The sequence below is a fragment of the Mirounga angustirostris genome, unplaced genomic scaffold (genome assembly GCF_029215605.1).
Source record: "Mirounga angustirostris isolate CCGP_5_RB_7025 unplaced genomic scaffold, mMirAng1.0.hap1 SCAF_4, whole genome shotgun sequence".
Classification (NCBI taxonomy): Eukaryota; Metazoa; Chordata; class Mammalia; order Carnivora; family Phocidae; genus Mirounga; species Mirounga angustirostris.
Genome location: NW_026991712.1, coordinates 10809647 through 10830136, shown reverse-complemented (window position 1 = coordinate 10830136; position 20490 = coordinate 10809647). Strand labels below are relative to the sequence as shown.

The 20490-nt window shown below is 44.3% G+C and overlaps 1 protein-coding gene across 1 annotated transcript in view; it reads right to left on the bottom strand.

Moving 5' to 3' along the window:
* Nucleotides 1–20490, bottom strand: part of ADCY8 (adenylate cyclase 8) — a 227586-nt gene that overhangs the window by 132861 nt on the left and 74235 nt on the right. Inside the window, exons 3-4 of the mRNA XM_064587441.1 lie at nt 9582–9712; nt 690–801 (exon numbers count right to left, since the gene is read on the bottom strand). Of these exons, the coding sequence (XP_064443511.1) occupies nt 690–801; nt 9582–9712 (243 nt within the window). The remainder of the gene's footprint in view (nt 1–689; nt 802–9581; nt 9713–20490) is intronic.

The window sequence follows — 20490 nt, the reverse complement described above, 5'->3', positions numbered from 1 at the left end:
CTCTCAGGAGCCCTGTGAAGTTGGCACTGATAGAAACACACTTTACAAAGAAGGAAATTAAGGCATGCCTGTTTGAACCTAAAGCCCACTCTAAAATACAGTGTGACAGTGATATTCTTCCACAACTTGTATGCTTTAGGACTAGGAATCTGTGTTTTGAGAGCAAATGCCCATCTCCTTTAGCCTGTTCTCTCGAGCCAGCTGAAAAATAAAGATAGTGTCCTGTTGGCTAAAAGCAAAGCTGTTAGGCTAGGTCAAACAAAATGGTGGTCCAGTGGATTGCTGGCTCTCAAGAACAGGCTGATTTGTTTCAGATGGCTGGAGTTGGCTGGAAAGCTGCAGGCAGCCATCACTGCCTGAACTAAACCGAGGCTGCAGCTGGATGGCACCTGGCCACACAGAGAGGGAAGTAATGGGGGGAAGGGGCAGAAAACAGAAAAAAAGGGCTTTGGCTTAACTGTCACTCAACCGGCTATCTCTCAATTGGGAAGATTAATCTGACAAACCTCCCATCCGAGATCTGTAAATAACTACTATTGATTCCCAGAAGGTGCAGGGCTTGAGGGTCCACACCAAGAGGAAGCAGGACAGGAGATAATTGGTGATGAAGCCTGAGTCCTCCTCTCCCTAATTCCGCATGCAGTCCCTCACTCCCACAAAAGACTAGAAGGGAATTAAATTCAACTCACATGGGCCAGTCGATCAAATCTGGCAAAGAGCTCGTTGAGCATCCGGACCAGCTCCTGGGCGGACAAGGTTGTGGAGAGGTTGGTAAATCCTTTAACATCTGCAAAAAGAATACTAGACAACAGGGGAGGGACAGGGTGGGGAGAAGGCATATTAATATTTTACTCCATCCTGGAAGACATCAACACCATCCAAATAACTCAACCGTGGTCTGAGATTCTAGTTCTCCCTGCCATGAGAGTCAGGAGGAATGTGTCAGTATTTAACAAATATCTCAGCAGACAGAGTCCCCCCAGGAGTTCAGGAAGGGCAAGGGGGCAACAGAAAGCCCTTCTTCCTGTGCAGGGCCATGGAGTGTGGGCAATGCAAACAACCCCAAAGGGAATTTGTCACTATGAACAGATCAATTTGTTGTGGAAAGCAAAATGAAGCTTTACGAATTACCTCTCTGTTTTCACAGTGAACTACAATGAAGATGCTGTGAACATAGTGTGAAATGGACACAGGGGAACAAAGAATAAAAAAAAAAAATCTCATTATCTCCAGCAAATGACATACCTAAAATTGCAGGCAAATAGAGAGTGGCATTTTTCAAAAATTATGGGAATAGGTAGCAGAGCTGGGAGACCTCAGGCAGAATAGTTCATTGCCTAAAACTCTCACACTGACTAAGGATTTAAGTGGGGTCAGGTCTTAGCTCTGCGTATGTTTGGCATAAGTGATGAGGAAAGTAAGGGAAGGGGGTAGTCCTTGAAAGCCATCTGAAAGCAAGGCACTGTATGAGCCTGCCTTAGTTCATCCACCCAGTGAGTATGTGGGGATGCCACTCCACTGTGAAGATGAACAAACTGGGGCTCAGAGAAGCAAGGAGACTTGCCTAACAGTCCCCTCGTAATACGTGGCAGAGTTGGGGTTGTCCACTTAAACTGTAGGGCACTGCCCCCCCACCCACCTCTCCGTACTAGCTCAGGGACCCAGGCAAGAGCAGAGGTCCCTCAGTGTGGAGCAAAAGGAAGCCTCGTGCCCTGTTGGTAGGAATGCAAACTGGTGCAGTCACTGTGGAAAACAGGATGGAGTCCTCAAAAAATTAAATGATCCAGTAATTCCACTACTGGGTATTTATCCAAAGAATATGAAAACATTAATTTGAAAAAATTATTATTTTTGCAGTATTATTTATAATAGCCAAATTATGGAAGCAGCCCAAGTGTCCATCAATTGATGACTGGATAAAGAAGATATGGTGTATATATATGCAATAGAACATTATTCAGCCTTTAAAAAGAGTAAAATCTTGCCATTTGCAATGACATAGATGGAGCTAGAAAGTATAATTCTAAGTGAAACATGTCAGTCAGAGAAAGACCAATACCATATGATCTCACTCATATGTTGAATTTAAGAAACAAACAAACAAAAAATGAGCAAAAGGGGAAAAAGAGAGAGAGACAAACCAAGAAACAGACTCTTAACCATAGAGAACAAACTGGTGGTCACCAGAGGGGAGGTGGGTGGGCGATGGGGGAAATAGGTGATGGGGATTAAGAGTACATTTACTGTGATGAGCCCTGAATCATGTATAGAATTGTTGAATCACTATATTGTATACCTGAAACTAATATAACACTGTGTGTTAACTATATTGGAATTAAAATTAAAAAAAGAAGAAGAACATAAAAAAGAGCAGAGGCACTTTTCATGTTGTATCATCTTTGAAGCTAGGATACCATCTTAGCAGTGTTTCAAACTTTTCGTTTTTATTTTTCTTACTGTTGCATAAAATAATGGCGAGTCTTACAATCAGTGTAACTTAGTTTTAATGTGATAGGTTAATTAGCCAGAAGACATTGTGCAATGTGTGTTGACTTACATTGGTTACTAACCTCAGTATTCAGTGGTTCTTAAATTTGTCTCCGTTATAAACCCTTTTAAGAATCTGACAGAGGCTATGAATTCTCTCTCCTAAAAATGCACAGGTATTCACAATTTTGCACTTCATTTCAAGGAATTTGCACCTTCCCTGAAGCCCATTTATGGACTGATTAGGAATCAGGTCCCGGTTTAAAAAAAAAACAACAACTATTGCTTGAATTAATTATGTAATGCCTTCATTATTTTAGCAAATACCTGTGCATCTACCATGTGTCTAGTTACACATTGCACTAGGAAGTTGGATTAAATGATAAAAAAGATGGAGTGTGTGTCTCAAGATGCTCACAGTGTAGGGACTGAGGTAGGCCAGTCAAGGAGAAAGACAGAAACAACACAGGAGATGAATACAGCAGCCCCCTCCTTATCCAAGGATGGTGGGTGGGGGAGGAGGATCTATTCTAAGACCCCCAGGGGATTCCTGAACCTACAGATAGTACTGAATTCTATAGAGACTATTTTTCCCCCTATACATGCATACCTATGATAGAGCTTAATTTCTTAAAAAAAAAAAAAAGTCTAATTTCTAAATTAGGCACAGCAAGAAATTAACAACAATAGTAATAAAATAGAACAATGATAGCAATATACTGTAAAGTTATGTGAATGTGGTCTCTCTCTGAAAACATCTGTACCCACTGTTCTTGTGATGAGAGATGATAAAATGCCTATGTAATAAGATGAAGCGAGGGGTGAGTGACGGAATGAGACAGGCACTGCACTCCAGTGTGAAGCTACTGTTTATCTTCTGACATTAAGTCAGAGGAGGGTCATCTGCTTCTGGACTGCAGTTAACCGTGGGAAACTGAAACCACGGATAACAGGGGGACCACTGTACTCTGACAGAAGGACACACTGAGGGATGACCAGTCACAGGGGATCAAGAGTTTCCTGATGCAACAAAGTCTCAGCTGAGTTTTGAAGGACCCATGTAACTAGACAGATGGTAAAGTGAGTAGGATGGGCAGTCTGAGCAGAGCAATCGGCACCTCTTAGGGTCTCGTGGAAGTGGGGCAAATGTACCGAAGCTCTGCAAGAATTCAGGGGCAGCTGGTCAGAGGGTAGCACTGAGCAATGGGGTGGGGAAAAGAAGAGGGGAGAGAGAGAGTGTGTGTGAGTTAGAGATGCGGAGCAGGGCAATGTTGGAAATGGGCTGGTAAGCCAGGTTCAAGAATACAGACTTTGTCCTGAAAGTGATGGAAAGCCAGTGAAGGGGTTTAAGCATGTGCCTGATGCCTTTAGATTTCTAGTGTATACGGTTTCCTCTGGGCAAGTCACTACATGGTCACCGTCCTGTACAGCATTCCGATGGTACAGCATCTGCCAAGTGCATAGGACCAAGTGCATAGGATTTGAGTCTAGACAGATCAGAGTTCAGAGCCCAGCTCACCACTTACGAATACCAGGACGTTGGGTAACTTCCTGAACTTCTCTAAGCCTTTGATTTGCGAGCAGGAGATAATTCTAGTATCTGTCTCGTTGGTGGGTAGCAAGTGCTTAGCACAGTGCCTGGCATAGTAAGTGCTCCATAAATGTGTTAGCTCTTTTCATTATTTTACAAAAATGTACTAGAATTGAATGATTGCATTTGAGAGGTAATGAGAGAAGAGAGGTATCAGAGGAGAAAGTAATTAGATCATTCGTTACCTGCAGCTGAAAGAATTCCTAACTGTTGACACAAACGGGAATAAGAAGAGTTACAGCAACATTTACAGAGTATCTCCTGTGGACTGTCCTAAGTCCCACATGTATGAACTCGTTCATTCCTCATAACAATCCATGAGGTGGGACCTACTGTGACCATCTCCATTTTACAGATAAGGAGATGGAGACCTGAGTAACTTGCCCATGGACATGAAAAGCTAGCATCTGAACCAGGCAGCCTGGCTCTGGAATCTGTATTCTTTATCACTCTGGTATGCTATCCCTCAAGTGGTGAACTCCAGGTCAGGTCTCTTGATTCTAGGTATGAACTTGGAATCTTCCATGATAATCATCTTGGAGTGTATTCATTTTAGAATGTACTGAAGAGGCCATGTTAATTTTCAAATCTAATTTGCTTATGTAAGTTGTTTATTTGGCTAAAAATAAGTGTTGTTACCTAATAGTTGTTCTGCAAATGGAGAGACTTGAAGAAAGCTTTAGCACAGTTCTAAAGAATCGTTAGGAACATGGGCCCTGGGTAGACTCTTCTTCCTAACTGTGTGTCCTTGGAAAGTTTATTTAACCTCTCTGAGCTTCCATTTTCTTGATAATAAAGAAGAGATCACTGAAGCAACTCTGTATCATTACCTACAAGTGGGTAACTTTTAAATCACAACATAGTTCTTGATAAGTGGAGGATATGTAACTCCTTGGGGAAATTTCTGGGAGTCAGAGAGTGTTTAATAGATTGCCATGCAGATAGGTCTCAAAAGCCAACAGGTTCTCTGGGCCCACTCAGTTGCATTTTGCTTGTACATGAAACTCTGGTCTACATGGCCAATGTGGTGGCTACCCATGTGGACAGGGCTGACTGGAGAGAACAGCCAGCCCAGAAAGCAGGTAGACTGAGTAAGCCTCTAAAATTAAGGATTTTCTGATCCCTGATGAAGGTTCATTGAACTGTCTAACACCGGGAGAGGTAAAGACAAATCTGCCTCCTGAGTAGATCCAAACAATGTGCACCAGCAAATGTGCCAATGTCCATGGCGTGGGGCTGGGCGAGAGGAAGGGGAAGGGAGCTTTGGAAGAGAAGCGAACCATCCTCCAAATCCATGTTCCCCTGTCACCAGGAAAGGCTGCTGAGCTGGGGATTCTGTTTTCTTCTCGTGTCTGGGTAGGGCCATGGGATCATGGGTCTCATCAGTGGAATCTGAACAGAAGTGATACATGTTATCTCTGGGCCAAGGAGGTGTGCCTTTTCTACCCGTTTCTCCTCCAAGAGCCAAATGCCAAAAACTCTGAGTCCAGGGGAGGACCCAGATATAAAACTCGGGGGCCTTTGTCCCTGAGTCACCCGCCAACCAGGAACATCAGCAGTGGCCAGTTGTGTGAAAAAATGTTATTGAATTTAAATCAATGCATTTGAGAAATGATTTGTTGGAGCAGACAGTATTACTCTGAATAATGTAAGCGTCTTAAAATATATGGGAAAAAAATAGGGGAAATGAATAGAATTGGGCAGGGGGGACTAGAAGCCCAAAAGACTTCCAGTAAAACATCAAGTGGCCAAGTAGGTCTTCAGAGAGAATCCAGGAAAGTCTCAGATGCACAGAGCTGAAATCAACATGAGAATCCAAACTGTCCATTGCAAACAGTGCAGCTTTTAGATTAGGAAAATGAGGCCCCAAAAGATGAAATGATGCAGCCAAAGTCTAGCAGGAGATGTGGCTCAGAGAATGTGTTCTGGAGCGAGAAGCCTAATCCACTGGTTCCCAGTCCCCTGGGCACAGGAAGGGCCGTGTGCACGCCTTACCATACACACTGTACCGATACGTGGATGCCTACGTACACAACAGGAGGCCAAGAACTGTAGGAAATATAATCAAGAGTCAGACATTTACAGCAGACTGTTTTTAGGGAAGGGTCACAAAACAACAGACAATAATATAAGCAACAGAGAAGAAAGAATGAACTAGGTGGGTTGCCCTGAAGAGACAGACACAGGATTGGAAATAATTTAAAAAATGTTCCCTCCACTGCAGTGGGCGTGCTCTAGGGGCTGGGGAACAGGGCAGAGCAGCCGGTCTGGCTTTGTTCTCAGACATGGGCTAAGGACCACCCTCTTCTGCTTTTCTCATCTCTGGTCTTATTTTAGCAACTAGCAACCTTGCAGTGGCTGGAGGGACCCCATCACCCCTCCCAGAATTCCTCTTCCCGATACCAGAGGGAGTGGTGGGCATCCCGCCCCCCCCCCGCCCCCTCCCCCAACCGCCTCTGTGATGGCCAGAGAGGCCCAGTGTGGCAGCAGGGTCTGCAGACTCTTCTGCTAGAACGGCTTCTTTGCTGTGGGCTGAGGCCGTTGAGAAATGCAAGGCAGCAAACCCAATTCTAATTTAGTGCAGTGTGCACTTCTGCAAGAGGGTCTGTCTCAAGCTTAAGAACTCAGTTTAATGGTTTAAAATAAATGGGTGAGGTGGAGAAGGCAGAAGTCACTTTAGTTGTTCTTGACTAAGGGAAGCACTGAAAACTGATGGTGCAGAAAGAAAGCCAAACATGTCATTTATTGAACTTAAGGCTCCCAAGTATGTTGGTGTGGGTGTGCAAGCTTGTTTAGTTTTTCCTTTTTTTTCTTTCTTTATTAAGGGGAATTACTCCTCCCCCACCATCACTTTTTCCATGGTGACAGGCACTTTCATAATATTCTTTTCATATCTACATATCTATATATCTCATATAATAATGATAATCATCAATATCAGAGAATATCATCATATATACATAATATATATGTTATATATTATATAGAGATACAGATATAGACAGATAAATCTCACTGTTCAGCCTTCACTTGTACTAATCCCTCGGTTTAAGATTCCTTTTCTTTGATATTTTTCACTAAGCTGACTCAATTTCCAATAAGGCAAATAAGAATCATCTCTTTTAGGAAGCTTTCTTTTATCACCCCACCCCCCTCACTCCAGGTATTCCTCTTTTTATGATCCACTTGCACCCTTTGCTTACTGTAAAAATAGAATCCCACAATGTATTATAATTATAGATGCTTCCCTGAGCCTGTTGTCTACAACTGGTATTGATGAGTTCCCATTACGGATGGGACCAATTCGTGGATCTGGGGAGTATCTTTTATGGGAGCAGCTATTTGACAAAAGGCTGCTTTGGAATCCAGGCATCTAAACCAGTGTAGCTCTATTCTTGGACAAAACTCTGATAATGACCTCTATGAATACGTCTGCTGGGTTAGAACCATGCTTTCTGCTGGACTTCCTTTCTTTTTTTTTTTTTTAAAGATTTTTTTTATTTATTTATTTGAGACAGAGAGAATGACAGAGACAGAGAGCACATGAGAGGGGGGAGGGTCAGAGGGAGAAGCAGGCTCCCTGCCGAGCAGGGAGCCCGATGCGGGACTCGATCCAGGGACTCCAGGATCATGACCTGAGCTGAAGGCAGTCGCTTAACCAACTGAGCCACCCAGGCGCCCTGGACTTCCTTTCAAGTGAGTGTCCCAGCATGCCAGGTGAATGCCCAGAGAGGCTGGTAAGAAGGAAAAGTTGTTCCTCCCTCCAACCAAAGTCAAGAAGAAGGGAACACTGGTCAGTTTTAGAGCTATTTAAGATATAAACTTTTCTCCTACGTTTGGGAATTTTCACTCTATGATATTTAGTGGGAGGGAGATATAATTCTACTGTACAAGCTGCAAATGTCAGATATCTGCTTTCCAGGCACTTTTTTTTTTTTTTAAACATTCTTAGTTTATTAATCGTCTCATGAAAATCTGCTCTTCTGGTGAGTGACTGGGCTAAGCCAATCAGACACATCTGCCCGAGTTAACTCGCAGCGCAAAGAGGCCGGGGGAACAGGGAGTGGGGGCAAGGCAGAGTCAGCCACTCCAGATCCTGGGGCACCGCAGGAGGAATCCAAGAGGTAGCAGCTGTGTTGGGGAAGGCGACAGAGTTGGTAGCATAAGCAGTGGATTCTTCAGACACAGTGGAGGCAGCGTACTCACTGGCCTAGTGTTCAGCTGTGATTCTGGCCCATTTGCTGAGCCTGCCTCTCCATCCTTCCCCAGTTACTCTGTGAGCCACTAATCAGCCTTTCTACAGACTTCGTTTAAATCAACCAGGGTTAGGTTGTTTCTGCTTATAATTAGGAAACATGTCTGAAACCATCTACAATATGTCCAATGCTCTACTATATGCTTACCCCTATTCTATGCTTTATATGTATCTTCACTCACATCATCTGCATCAACCCCTGCAAGGTGGTTATTAAAATGCCCGTTTTACCGCTCCCCCCTCTTGTGCTCTCTCACTCTCTCTCAAATAAATAAATAAAATCTTTAAAAAAAAAGGGCGCCTGGGTGGCTCAGTTGGTTAAGCGACTGCCTTCGGCTCAGGTCATGATCCTGGAGTCCCGGGATCGAGTCCCGCATCGGGCTACCTGCTCAGCAGGGAGTCTGCTTCTCCCTCTCCCGCTCCCCCCTCTTGTGCTCTCTCACTCTCTCTCTCAAATAAATAAATAAAATCTTTAAAAAAAAAATAAAATGCCCGTTTTACAGAGAAGGTCCCTAAGATTCAGCTATGTAAATTGCCCAAGGTCACACACAAGGAAGAAGTAGAATTGGAATTTTAAAACTGCCCTGCCTCATCAAGGAGCCCCCACCTCTAATTTTTCAGTACATACCATATTGTCCAGGGTAGTGCTCGGCAGAGAGGGCACTGATGGATGGATGGGTCAAGGATGGATGAGTGGATGGGTGGAAGGGTGGGTGGGTAGTTGGGCAGATGGGTGGATGACTGGGTGGGTAGATAGTTGGGTGGATGGATGGATGAGTGAGTGGTGGGTAGTTGGATGGATGGGTGGATGGATGGATGGTTGGCCAAAAGTATGTTTACAAAAGCAAAATCAGCTGTAATCCTTTTTTATATTGTTTTGAAGAAAGTTATAAGGGATATAAGGAGAAGAGCTACGTGATCACTCCTGAGGAGTCTAGATCACATCCTGGAATTATTTTTTTCAATCATAATGTAAAAGGCTTTTGCTTTTCCACTCGAAATATAAAGGCAGGCAAGCCAATATAATTGCATTTCTCTGACATTCTTCTTGAGCCTCAATTTGGAAAGGAACTCTATGATGAATAATCACAGGTTAATGAATTAATCAACCAAATAAAGAAAGGCTTTGACATTCAGGCAGACAGAAGTCATGACACTCAGATGAGAGCAGCGAGGTGCACAGCCAGATCATGCAAGGAGCCAGGGTGGTGGTGGGGGGGGCGGCAGGGGAGGGTGCGTGGTTCTCACCTGACGTTCTCATAGCGGTGGATGTAGATCCGATGGAACTGGTGCTGCAAGTGCTCGTCTTCAACATTGGTCATGTCGTTGATCATTTCCAGGACGACAAAGCGGGGGAGCACAGATAGCACGAGCCGCTCCTGGAACAAAGCAATGGAGAGGGACAGGCTTGTTAGGCTGACCAGCAAGTCTGAGACCCTGTCTCCATCACTGATAGTCACGTAGTATTAGGTGAGCTTGGTCATGTCTGTGCCTTAGTTTCCTAATTTGGCAAATAGCAATAAAATCATCTACTTCCCAGACTTGTTGCGAGCATTCCATGAACTAAAACGTGCGATAGGCCTGGCATGAATTCCCTCCCTCCTCTCTGCTCTCCTTAACTCTGCTCCCATGCAAAGGGCTTTATCAGTGAAGTGCCCACGGAGCTTCATACGATGAGGCTTCTCCTCTCTTGAAAGCTGTCTCATCATGAGACTGAGAAGCGTGGTTCTTGAAAATGACCGTGCATCATGTCCATTTTGTCTTCATTAGCACTATTTGCCAGCTTCCTGGGTATCCGTAGCCCTGCTCATGCATCCATGCTGGATGGGAGTAGGTGCTAATCACGGCTTTGAGGGGCATTCATTTCCTGAAAATAGTAGAAGTTCAATAAATGCGCCCTAAACAAATGGTGAACACACAGATGGCAGAGACTTAAGCTTATGGTTCCTCCACGCCACTGGAACTTGGATCATGATTCATCCATTTATTCATTCAGTTACCATGTCAAAGAGAAGGTGCCATGTGACAGGTGCGGTGCTGGGTGTGGAGAATCAGCAGAAAACCAAAACAGGCACGGCACTCGCCTCTGAAGAGCCAGTGTTTTAGAGCTAACAAACAGATCCTGGAAGAGATGAAGAGGAGCTGGTGGCTACTTTAGCTGAACAGTCAGCTAAAGGACAGAATAGTGACTGAAGCAGGGAGCTAAAGGACAGAAGGAGCAGTCCTATAGAAAGCTAGAGAAGGTGCTGCAGGCACAGGGGGACAACTAGTACTGAGGCTATGGGATACAGTCTCTTTTGAAATTCACTCATTCATTCACTCCACACGTTTACTGAGATTCTCCTGTAGACAAGTATGTTAGCTGCTATGAATATAGGAGTGAACAAACAGATGTGATCCTGAATTCCCTGGGGGGCTTACAGGCTCCGTCTCAGAGATGACAGGCTCAAGAAGTGACAGTCATGGTAGCAGAGATGTCGGGCGAATGTGGCTGGCAGGAGCTTGACAAGCACTATGAAGGTAAGTCAGGGGTAAGCTCCTGCTAGCAGCATGAGCAGAGAACCCAGTCACTCGGGGCAGACTGCTCTATAAGCCACCGATGAGGTCCTGGGAGCCTTGCGAGAGCTGTAAAGGTAAAGGAGGAGAGGCTGGGCTTCTACTCAGTTTGGCATCAAGACTCAGAGCCAGGCACAGAGCAAGTGATGAGAACTCGGATCCGCAGAGCCTAAACATTTGTGCCAAGTCTCAGGAAGAAGGCATATGCTCAATCCTGGTCCAGGGGCTCGCCACCCAAGTGCTCTAAACCAGACAGTTATTCAGATGAGCCACGCCTTCCTCTGATCGTCCTGGACCTGCCCCGGGGAGGCCTTCTCTAACGGCTCTGCTGAAGTGAAACCCTCCATGAAGCCCCCCCTCCCCCGAATCCTATGCCATGTTGACCTGCCTGTTTCTGCCCTGATGGCAACCTCCACCAACTTCTGAACCAGTTCCTGGACTACTTGAATGCAGTAGCAGTTCTCCTGGCTGACCTCCACTTACCAACGCTCTGGATTACCTGACTCAGTGGGTCCACGTTTTCCAGTCCCTCCCTCACACCTGTCAGCTGGGCACTTACAGGGCTGAAGGTCCCCAGCTCATAAGGAGCTCTCTAAATGCCCACAGCTTCTATTCCATATTAGTCCCATGCAGGCCAGGAGCCTCTGGGCTTGTTCCCACATGCAATTATGTCGGTTTATCTGTGAGTGTGTTCACTCTATTTAATTAGGTATTAAATTAAAATTTTTAAACAAGTAGGAATGAGTGTTGCTGTTTGTATGAAAATGAAATTGAATGCTTCGGGAAGACTTGGAAATGCTGAGTAACCAAAACATCGTCACCAAATTAAGACATGGGCCAGGTGGCCATGAATGTTTGTGAGAAAAGTGATAAAAATTCAAAAGTCACTCTGATAATATTGCAAGAACTTTTAAATTCTTGCTCCATTTTAAGAAACTAGAAGTCTTGGCTGATGCACAATTAGCTATGGTCTCAATAAGAAACAATAGATCAAAGCTAAAAATAAATGCCTTGGCCTTATTTTAAAAGACCAGGTAATGAATGTATTATTTTATGTTTAAGTCATAAATAAAATGTTCAAGTATAATTTTTCAATAGTTCCTCATTTTAATCTACTGTTCCAATGAATCAAGCAACCATGCGCCCTGATTACTTCCACTAAAGTGGTTTTACAATTCCTGTTTGGATGTCTGTCACCCCCCCCCCCCCCCAGGCCACGAAGCCTTTGAGAGCCAAGGCGGTGTCCTGTCCACTTCCAGAACCCAACACAGGCTTTAGAAGGAAGGGGTAGCCATATTTATCTGGATTCCTCTGGTGACAGATCGATACCCAACTCTACAGAGTTTCAGAAAACTCAGGCTTTATCCTAAGGATACTGCGGTGTCTCATGGAAGCTAAGGGCAAAACTGAGAGGCTGGGTCTTGGGAACAAAAGGACCCAGTGAACCTTAATGACTATTGCCCTTGAACTTGGATTTCTACTTATCCTACAAATTAGCAAGAGGCTCTCTCACTTCTCCTTTACTGAGAGTTCTTATGCCTTCTATCTTTGTATGCCTTGTATCTTATGCCTTCTCTCTTTGGCCATTTTGAGAAGATTCTTGCTCAGTTCAAGACTCACCGTGTGTGCATAAGGAGTCTGCTTGGGTCAAACATTCAGTGCTGCCTAAGGCTCATGGTCAGGTGCAGGGGCACAATAAAGAGCGTGGTGATCACTGAAGTGACCATTAAGAGAGGGGCAGGTTGGATACAGAGGGGAGAGAGTAGGTCCCAACCAAGCGGGGACATGCAGAAAACAAAGATGCACAAAACAGTAGCCAGTGCACACTTGCAGAAGGAATAGATGAGTGAAAGACAAATAGCTGTCCCTGAAAAGGGTTCCGCTTTGACCACAGGGGTGGAGAGCAGGGAACCTGGAGGGAAGGTCAGTAAGCGGAAGCAGCAGTGTAGGCTGGTGGTCACGTGCACCGCCCCGGAGGTAGGCTCTGGCTTCGAAACCTAACTCGGCCCGTCCCTGACTCTGTGACTTGGGCCGCATCCTTTAGCTTCTCTGTACCAGTTTCTCCGTCTGTAACCCAGAGCTGATAATAACAGCACCTCTTTTTTTTTTTTAATTTTTAAAGATTTTTATTTATTTTTTGACAGAGAGAGAAAGACAGCGAGAGAGGGAATACAAGCAGGGGGAGTGGGAGAGGGAGAAGCAGGCCTCCCTGCTGAGCAGGGAGCCTGATGTGGGGCTCGATCCCAGGACCCAGGGATCATGACCCAAGCTGAAGGCAGACGCTAAACGACGGAGCCACCCAGGCGCCCCATAACAGCACCTCTTTGACAGGGCTGGAGGATGAAGTGAGTTAGTATTGGTAAAAGAATTAGATCTAGTGTCTAGCTTGCTGTAACCACAGCCCAAATGTTGATGAAATTCACTGGCAAGCATGCTCTATTTTAAGCATTGTTTTAGAACTCGAATTGTACTTGGGTGCAAATGCTTTAAGCTCTTGAAGTAGGAACGTTACACAGGAAGTATGGGGGGATGAATAGACAGAATATAAAAAGGCTATCGTACTACACAGTGAAAAGCTTCAGTCACACTTGTAAAAATGAAAATTCTTCCATTTTTATTACCAAAATCTTGATTCTGGCAGTTGAGTTTGTATCTGAAAGGGAATTTATGGAACTGTCACCCAGAACTGTTACTGTTTCTGAAAGCTAAGCGCGAGCCCAGCCATGCAAAAGGTGTTGTTGAGCTGGCTCTGAAAGCCATAGTCTGTATATGCTCTTTAGGCTGATTCAGTGAGGGGGCTGACAGTCCGGATACCATCCGTGTCAACTTGGTGGGGGTCTAAGACACCAGGAAATTTAGTTCTGCCCAGAAATGCAAAGACCAAAAGTTTTGGAGTCAGGCAATCTTAAGTTAAGTCCTGCCTGAGCTCAACAACTGGCTCGCCTTGTGACCATGATAACTTATATGACCCCTTTGTGGCTCAGTTTCTTCATCTACAGGATGGGAACAAATACTGCCTGCCTCCCAGGATTGTGGTTTACACTCAAGCCCTTTTTATAGATCCTGGCATACAGTAGGTGTCTATTAAATAGCAGTAGTCATCAAGGGCGTTTTAATTCATTCCAGTGGCCGGTTCACAGATCATAGCCAGCATTACTCTATAGTCTATAGTCCACAATATGGAACAGAACTTAAAGGATGAGTAATAAAATTCAGGTTTCAGGGACCTTTTTCTTATTTTTCTCTTTTTAAGGAGTTAGGATTTCCCCAGATCCCTTGATTTAGTAGTTGCCAAACAAAGCTCTTTCTTCATTCTTTGGTTTGCTTAAGCATTGCTGAATGCCTATTGTACACCGGGAGGCCCCAGCACATAAGGCCAATCAGGCCCTGCCTTCACGGATCCTGTAACTTTGCTGTGTGTCCCCAGGCAAGTGACTTAACATCTCCAAGCCTATCATCCTCATGTGCAAAATGATAACAGTAGCTCCCTTCTGCGGTTATCCTCAGAACCCCGTGAGATACATTTGATCAACATGCCCTGGGAGTCGGGGGGATGAAGTGGGGAGTGGTCCACCCCAGGTGCAGACAATAAGCGGGTCCCTGGTCTGTAGAGAACTTAAAACAATAGTAAGAGGACTAAGAGTTGCTTTGCTTTTTATCATTATCACCATTCACGGACTATTTGAAACAATGTCAGCGACAAAATACTCCCCTCCACTCCCAGGATAATGTTGATCGAATAAAAAGGAAGGCAGTTTTTTGCTCTGGTAATAAAATGATAAACCAAAGGCAATATGACACTAAAATCATGATGCTGAATTCTCCTGCAAGGAATTTAGTCAAATGTGCAAAAGAGCACATTTGCTGAATACAGCAGACATTAGGCGCCCAATCTGCTGCCAAGCATTGCCTCTTGAAAAGTATTTCTTTTAAGCACTTCGTATGGCTTGAGGATTTCAGTCCTTTTAGAGAGCGCTGAAAGGTTCTTTCACGTAAGGTTTGCCACTTTTCTCCGACACAGAAAAGTATTGCGCCATTTTCAACAAAGAGACATTGACATATAGGTCGGAAATCGCAATCAGAAGACCTGAATTTGAGTCTCTTTCTGGCATAGGCGTACTCAGTGTCTGATCTTGGACCAGCTCCTTCCTCTCTCCGAATCTGAGTTTTCTAAGGTGTAAAGGCGGTCATTGAACTTTGCTCTGCCTACTTCACAGAGGGGCTTTATTGAGGGTGAGACATTCCAGCTGGATATTATGGTGTCTTAAAAAATAGGGGTTCACCAGTTAGGAGTGAGGGAAGACCATTCAGGCAACAAGCAAAGACACAGGGGATGGACAGCAGATGGCAAGTTTGTGGGTGAGTTCACCATGGTTGAAGGTTCTCTGTGAAAGACTGGTCAGAATTGAGACTTGAGAGTTCCCTGGGAACAGTTTGGAATGGCCCTTGGTTTTTTTTTTTTTTTTTTTTTTAAGATTTTATTTATTAATTTGAGAGAGAGAGAGTAAGAGAGAGCATGAGAGGGGAGAGGGTCAGAGGGAGAAGCAGACTCCCTGGCGAGCAGAGAGCCTGATGTGGGACTCGATCCCGGATCATGACCTGAGCCAAAGGCAGTCACTTAACCACTGAGCAACCCAAGTGCCCTTGGAATGACCCTTGTATCCTATGGCAAGGAATTCGATCTTCAGCTAATAGGGAAATAGGGAGTGAGTGATTTTTTAAGTGGGGGCGGAGAAGGGAGGTGACATCATTATTTGTGTGAGCCTAGAGAATGGATTGCAAGGCTAGGGGACAGACAGAAAATATGCGACATAGTTGTTGCCATGTCTCCAGCAAGGAGAGGAGATCTGAATGTGGGCCAGGGCAGCGGGCAAAGAGAAGGGTTAGAATGGAGAGACAAAGGGACGGTACTGTCATTGTATATGGGCTGGAAAATTTTCCAAAAAGTTTTTGAAATTCTACAAGGGATGAAACCATACAAAACAGGGAAAATGGTATATATATATATAACAAAGACATAAATATAAATTATATATTAAATTATAAATATGTAATATGTAAATATATAAGTAGACAGATACAGATATAGATTGATCAATCAATAGGTAGTCAGAAAGATAGATACCCTGCTCATACAGTAGCCTAGGAACCCAAAGTGTTCTGTCTTCTCTATTTCACTACGGTCATTTCAGTGATGCCCAGCAATGCTCATGGACCTACTGAACAACACAGAGCACCCGGAGTTATACAGTCTCTGTACACTGCAGTGTAAACAACATTCAGTGATAGCAGGGACTGCTTACCTGCTGCCTGGGCTCAAGGAGGAATGCAGACAAGCTCCCTAGTGCAAAAGCACTCAAAATCTCAACCACCGCAGAGCAGCACCATGGCTGTCTCTTACATAGCATGCACCCAAAGGAAATTGCTTGACAAATTGCTGCTTCTGGTTTTCAAAACTCCTCACATGGGGCTTGGCAAGGGAGAGCATGGTAAGGAAAGAGCAATGCGTCTTTCTCTAACCTGAGAAAGACGAGTCTTGGAGCTCTCTGCCTCTTCCTTCAGCATCCCTGATCCCCCCCGCCCTCCCCCCCAAAAAAACCACTCAGCAAACTGATTAGCTCCCACTGCTCTGCTTAAGAACTGGCATCTAGGGGATGGGAGAACCTGGATTTTAGAGGTGGAAGGACCTCTGTACTGCTTGTCCTTCTTCTACTAGTTGTGTGATTACACAGCCACATTGGGCTGATAATCCCCACCTTGGGGGGTGTTGAAGGAATTGAGATAATCTATGTAATACCTAATGCATAGAGGGGCTCCATGAAAGCCACCTCAGTTTTTCCTTCCAGAGTTGCTGAACATGTAAGTCTGAATTCCACCTGGATAGTATACAGTAGGAACCCAATAAATGCTTACTAAATATCTCTTGCTTGTTGCTGTGCTAACAGGTGGCCATTGTCATGTTAATTATTCCATGTTAGTAATAAACTACTGGTCACAGAGTTAGCTATGTCCTTTGCATTCAATACTCCCGTTTAGGTTGTTTAGAAGTAGAAGTGTTGCTCTCAGAGAGCACCTCTTACAACAGGGTTAAGTGGATAAAATCAAGACTGGCCATGACATTAAGGCACATTCTCAGAGAAACCCAAGGAACCTGTACTAAAGAATTTCCAGCCCTGTCTTTTTCCATGTCCACCTCTCTATGGTCATACATCTGAAAAGGGGTCCCTTTTAATGTTATTCATCCATTTATTTAAGTAATCATTATTTTTCAAGCTCTTTCTTACTCAAAATGACACAATTTAATGAAAAAAAAGAAAAGGTTGCTACTCTCACCAAACTTCAGACAAGTACATAAAGGTATTAGGGTGGTATCACACCAGTCAGAATGGCTAAAATTAACAAGTCAGGAAACAACAGATGTTGGTGGGGATGCGGAGAAAGGGGAACCCTCCTACACTGTTGGTGGGAATGCAAGCTGGTGCAGCCACTCTGGAAAACAGTATGGAGGCTCCTCAAAAAGGAGCCTACGACCCAGCAATTGCACAACTGGGTATTTACCCCAAAGATACAAATGTAGGGATCTGAAGGGGTACATGTACCCCAACGTTTATAGCAGCAAATGTCCACAATAGCCAAACTGTGGAAAGAGCCAAGATGTCCATTGACAGATGAATGCATAAAGGAGATGTGGTATATATATACAATGCAATATCATGCAGCCATCAAAAGGAATGAGATCTTGCCATTTGCAACGTTGTGGATGGAACTGGAGGGTGTTATGCTGAACAGAGGAAGTCAATCAGAGAAAGACGTGTATCATATGACCTCACTGATACGAGGAATTCTTAATCTCAGGAAACAAACTGAGGGTTGCTGGCGTGGGGGGTGGGGTGGGAGGAATGGGGTGCCTGGGTGATAAGACACTGGGGAGGGTATGTGCTATGGTGAGTGCTGTGAATTGTGCAAGACTGTTGAATCACAGATCTGTACCTCTGAAACAAATAATGCAACATATGTTAAGAAAAAAAAAAGAAGAAGAAGAAGATAGCAGGAGGGGAAGAATGAAGGGAGGGAAATCGGAGGGGGAGATGAACCATGAGAGACAATGGACTCTGTAAAACAAACTGAGGGTTCTAGAGGGGAGGGGGGTGGGAGGATGGGTTAGCCTGGTGATGGGTATTAAAGAGGGCACGTTCTGCATGGAGCACTGGGTGTTATGCACAAACAATGAATCATGGAACACTACATCAAAAACTAATGATGTAATGTATGGTGATTAACATAACAATAAAAAAGTTAAAAAAAGATATTAGGGTGGATGGAAGTACAGGGACAGTGTGAATCCCATTAAGGACATCTTGACCCCGTCAGGGAAGTCTTCCCGGAAGAGATGGTACTTGAGCTGAGTTTTGGTTTTGAGTAGAGGAAATTGTATGAGTGAAGCCATGATGAGGTAACAGAGATGGTATATTCATAGCACTTCAAAGAGTTGATGTGGAGAAGATAAGGGCTGGGTCTTAAAGGTACTTGTGTGCTAAGCTAAGAAACAGTTAACTTCAGCTTGAAAGCTAAGGGGAGCCACTGAAGGATCTTTTTCTTATTTGTATTGAAGTGTAATTCACATAGAGGAACATGTTCATATCCTAGATGGACAGCTGTATGAATTTTCACAAATTGAACACACTCTCATGAACAGAGCCCAGACCTGGAAGCAGAACATGACATTACCCCAAAAGCCCTTTGTGTCCCCAACAAGCCACAATTTCAAGAAGTAGGGAACACACTATTTAACAGAGCTAATGCCTAAGGAAGAGTAGCAATCATATTGCCAAAGTATAATTCCGTCCACCACCACCACTACCACCAACACTAACTCCTGTTGATCACTACTATGTGTCAGGCTCTGTACATGAAGCATCTCCTTTTGTCCTCATGACAGCTCATAAAGAAGATACTTCTATTATCCTTGCTTTAGAGATGTAGAAACTGAGGCACACAGAGACTAAAGAAACGTGCCAAAGGCAAAGAACGAATACATGGCAGCACCTGGATGCAAACCCGGGTGTCTCGATCCATTAGTAAGTGAGTTCTATCCACCAGGCTGTGCGTTATGGAGCCTGACTTAGGGTTCATTCTTTTCTCAGGTGCAGTGGACCACCTGGGGCTGTCTCTCCTGTCACCAGCTTTTCCATGTCTTTGTATAATCTATTGTGGAATATCATCCACTACTCACTCATGAATCCGATGAACTGCTATGTAGCAAGCAGGTACTAAGGAAGGAGTGAGTGGTGGGCTTTTTGCTTTGCACTTCATTGGGCAAAACAGGGGATGCTCTTCTCTTCTGCCTTCACCATGCTTGTGGTCTAGTTGGCTAGGAGACTGAAAATGGCTCCAATAAAATATTAACAGCATTACATAAACATCAGCACAGGGTACCACCTGGCTCTTGCATGTTCCAAAGAGATGCCAGGATAACAGATGTGAAAGATGAAATGCTTTGAACTATTGGAGTCAGAACTCCCAGTGCCATAGATGAGTTTTTCCTGTTTTTGAGCTTCGTATAATGGAATCACATGGTATGTTCTCCTTTGCGTCTGGCTTCTATCACTCTGCATCTAGGAAGAATGGGTCACTTGTGGGTCTCATGTTTCTTGACCTTCTGGCAGCCACTGAAGGGAGTCGTCCACTACTCCTCCTTGAGACACTTTTTGATTCCGGTCTGTGCACCTGCTCTTCTGATTTTTTGTTGTTGTTGTTGGCATGGTTTTATTTTATTATTATTATTATTATAATTTTTTACCTTTTTAACATCTTTGCTGATTGTTTCACATCTATTTACCCCTTTACATGTTGGGGAACTCCAGAGTTCAGTACTGCAGCTTCTTCCTTTCTTTGTTTACACTACCTTCCTGGATTAACTCTTCTAAGACATGACTTTCTACGCCATATGTATGTTGACCCACTCCATAGTCTGTATTTCAACCTCAACCTTTCTGCTAGACTCTAAGCTCTATACCTAGGTGCCTACTTGACAACTCCACTGGGATGAACAATAGTAATCTAAATTCACATGACCCAGATACATGCTTTGGCCCAGTTTTCCATCTCTCATCCCAATAAACATCATCCTCTAGCCACATGAACCTTTCTGCTCCTTGGTGAACTTATTCCCACCTTATGGCCTCTGCATTAGGTATTCCTTCTGCCTGGAATGTTCTTCCCCCAGTTCCTTGCTTGGTTTGCCTTTTCCAACAGGTTTCATTTCATCCAACCCCTATTCTGGAGTAGTGTTCCAGGTTCTTCTTGTCACCTCATCAGTTCCCATAATCATAACATTCATCATGATGAATAATTTCATGGTTATGCATTTGCTCCTTGGCTCATTGCTTATCTCCTCCTATCTCTCCATAAGTCCCTGACAGCAAGAATCTTAGTGGTATCCCGAGAACCTGGAGCAGTGTCTGGGACATGGTGGGCACTTGATAAATGCCAGCTGACTTACTTTATGAATGACTCACACTGCATCTTTCAGAGATACTCAGGCTGAGGAATGGCGATGGATCGGAGGAGGACAAGAGGGAAACAGGTGAGTTTAGAATGA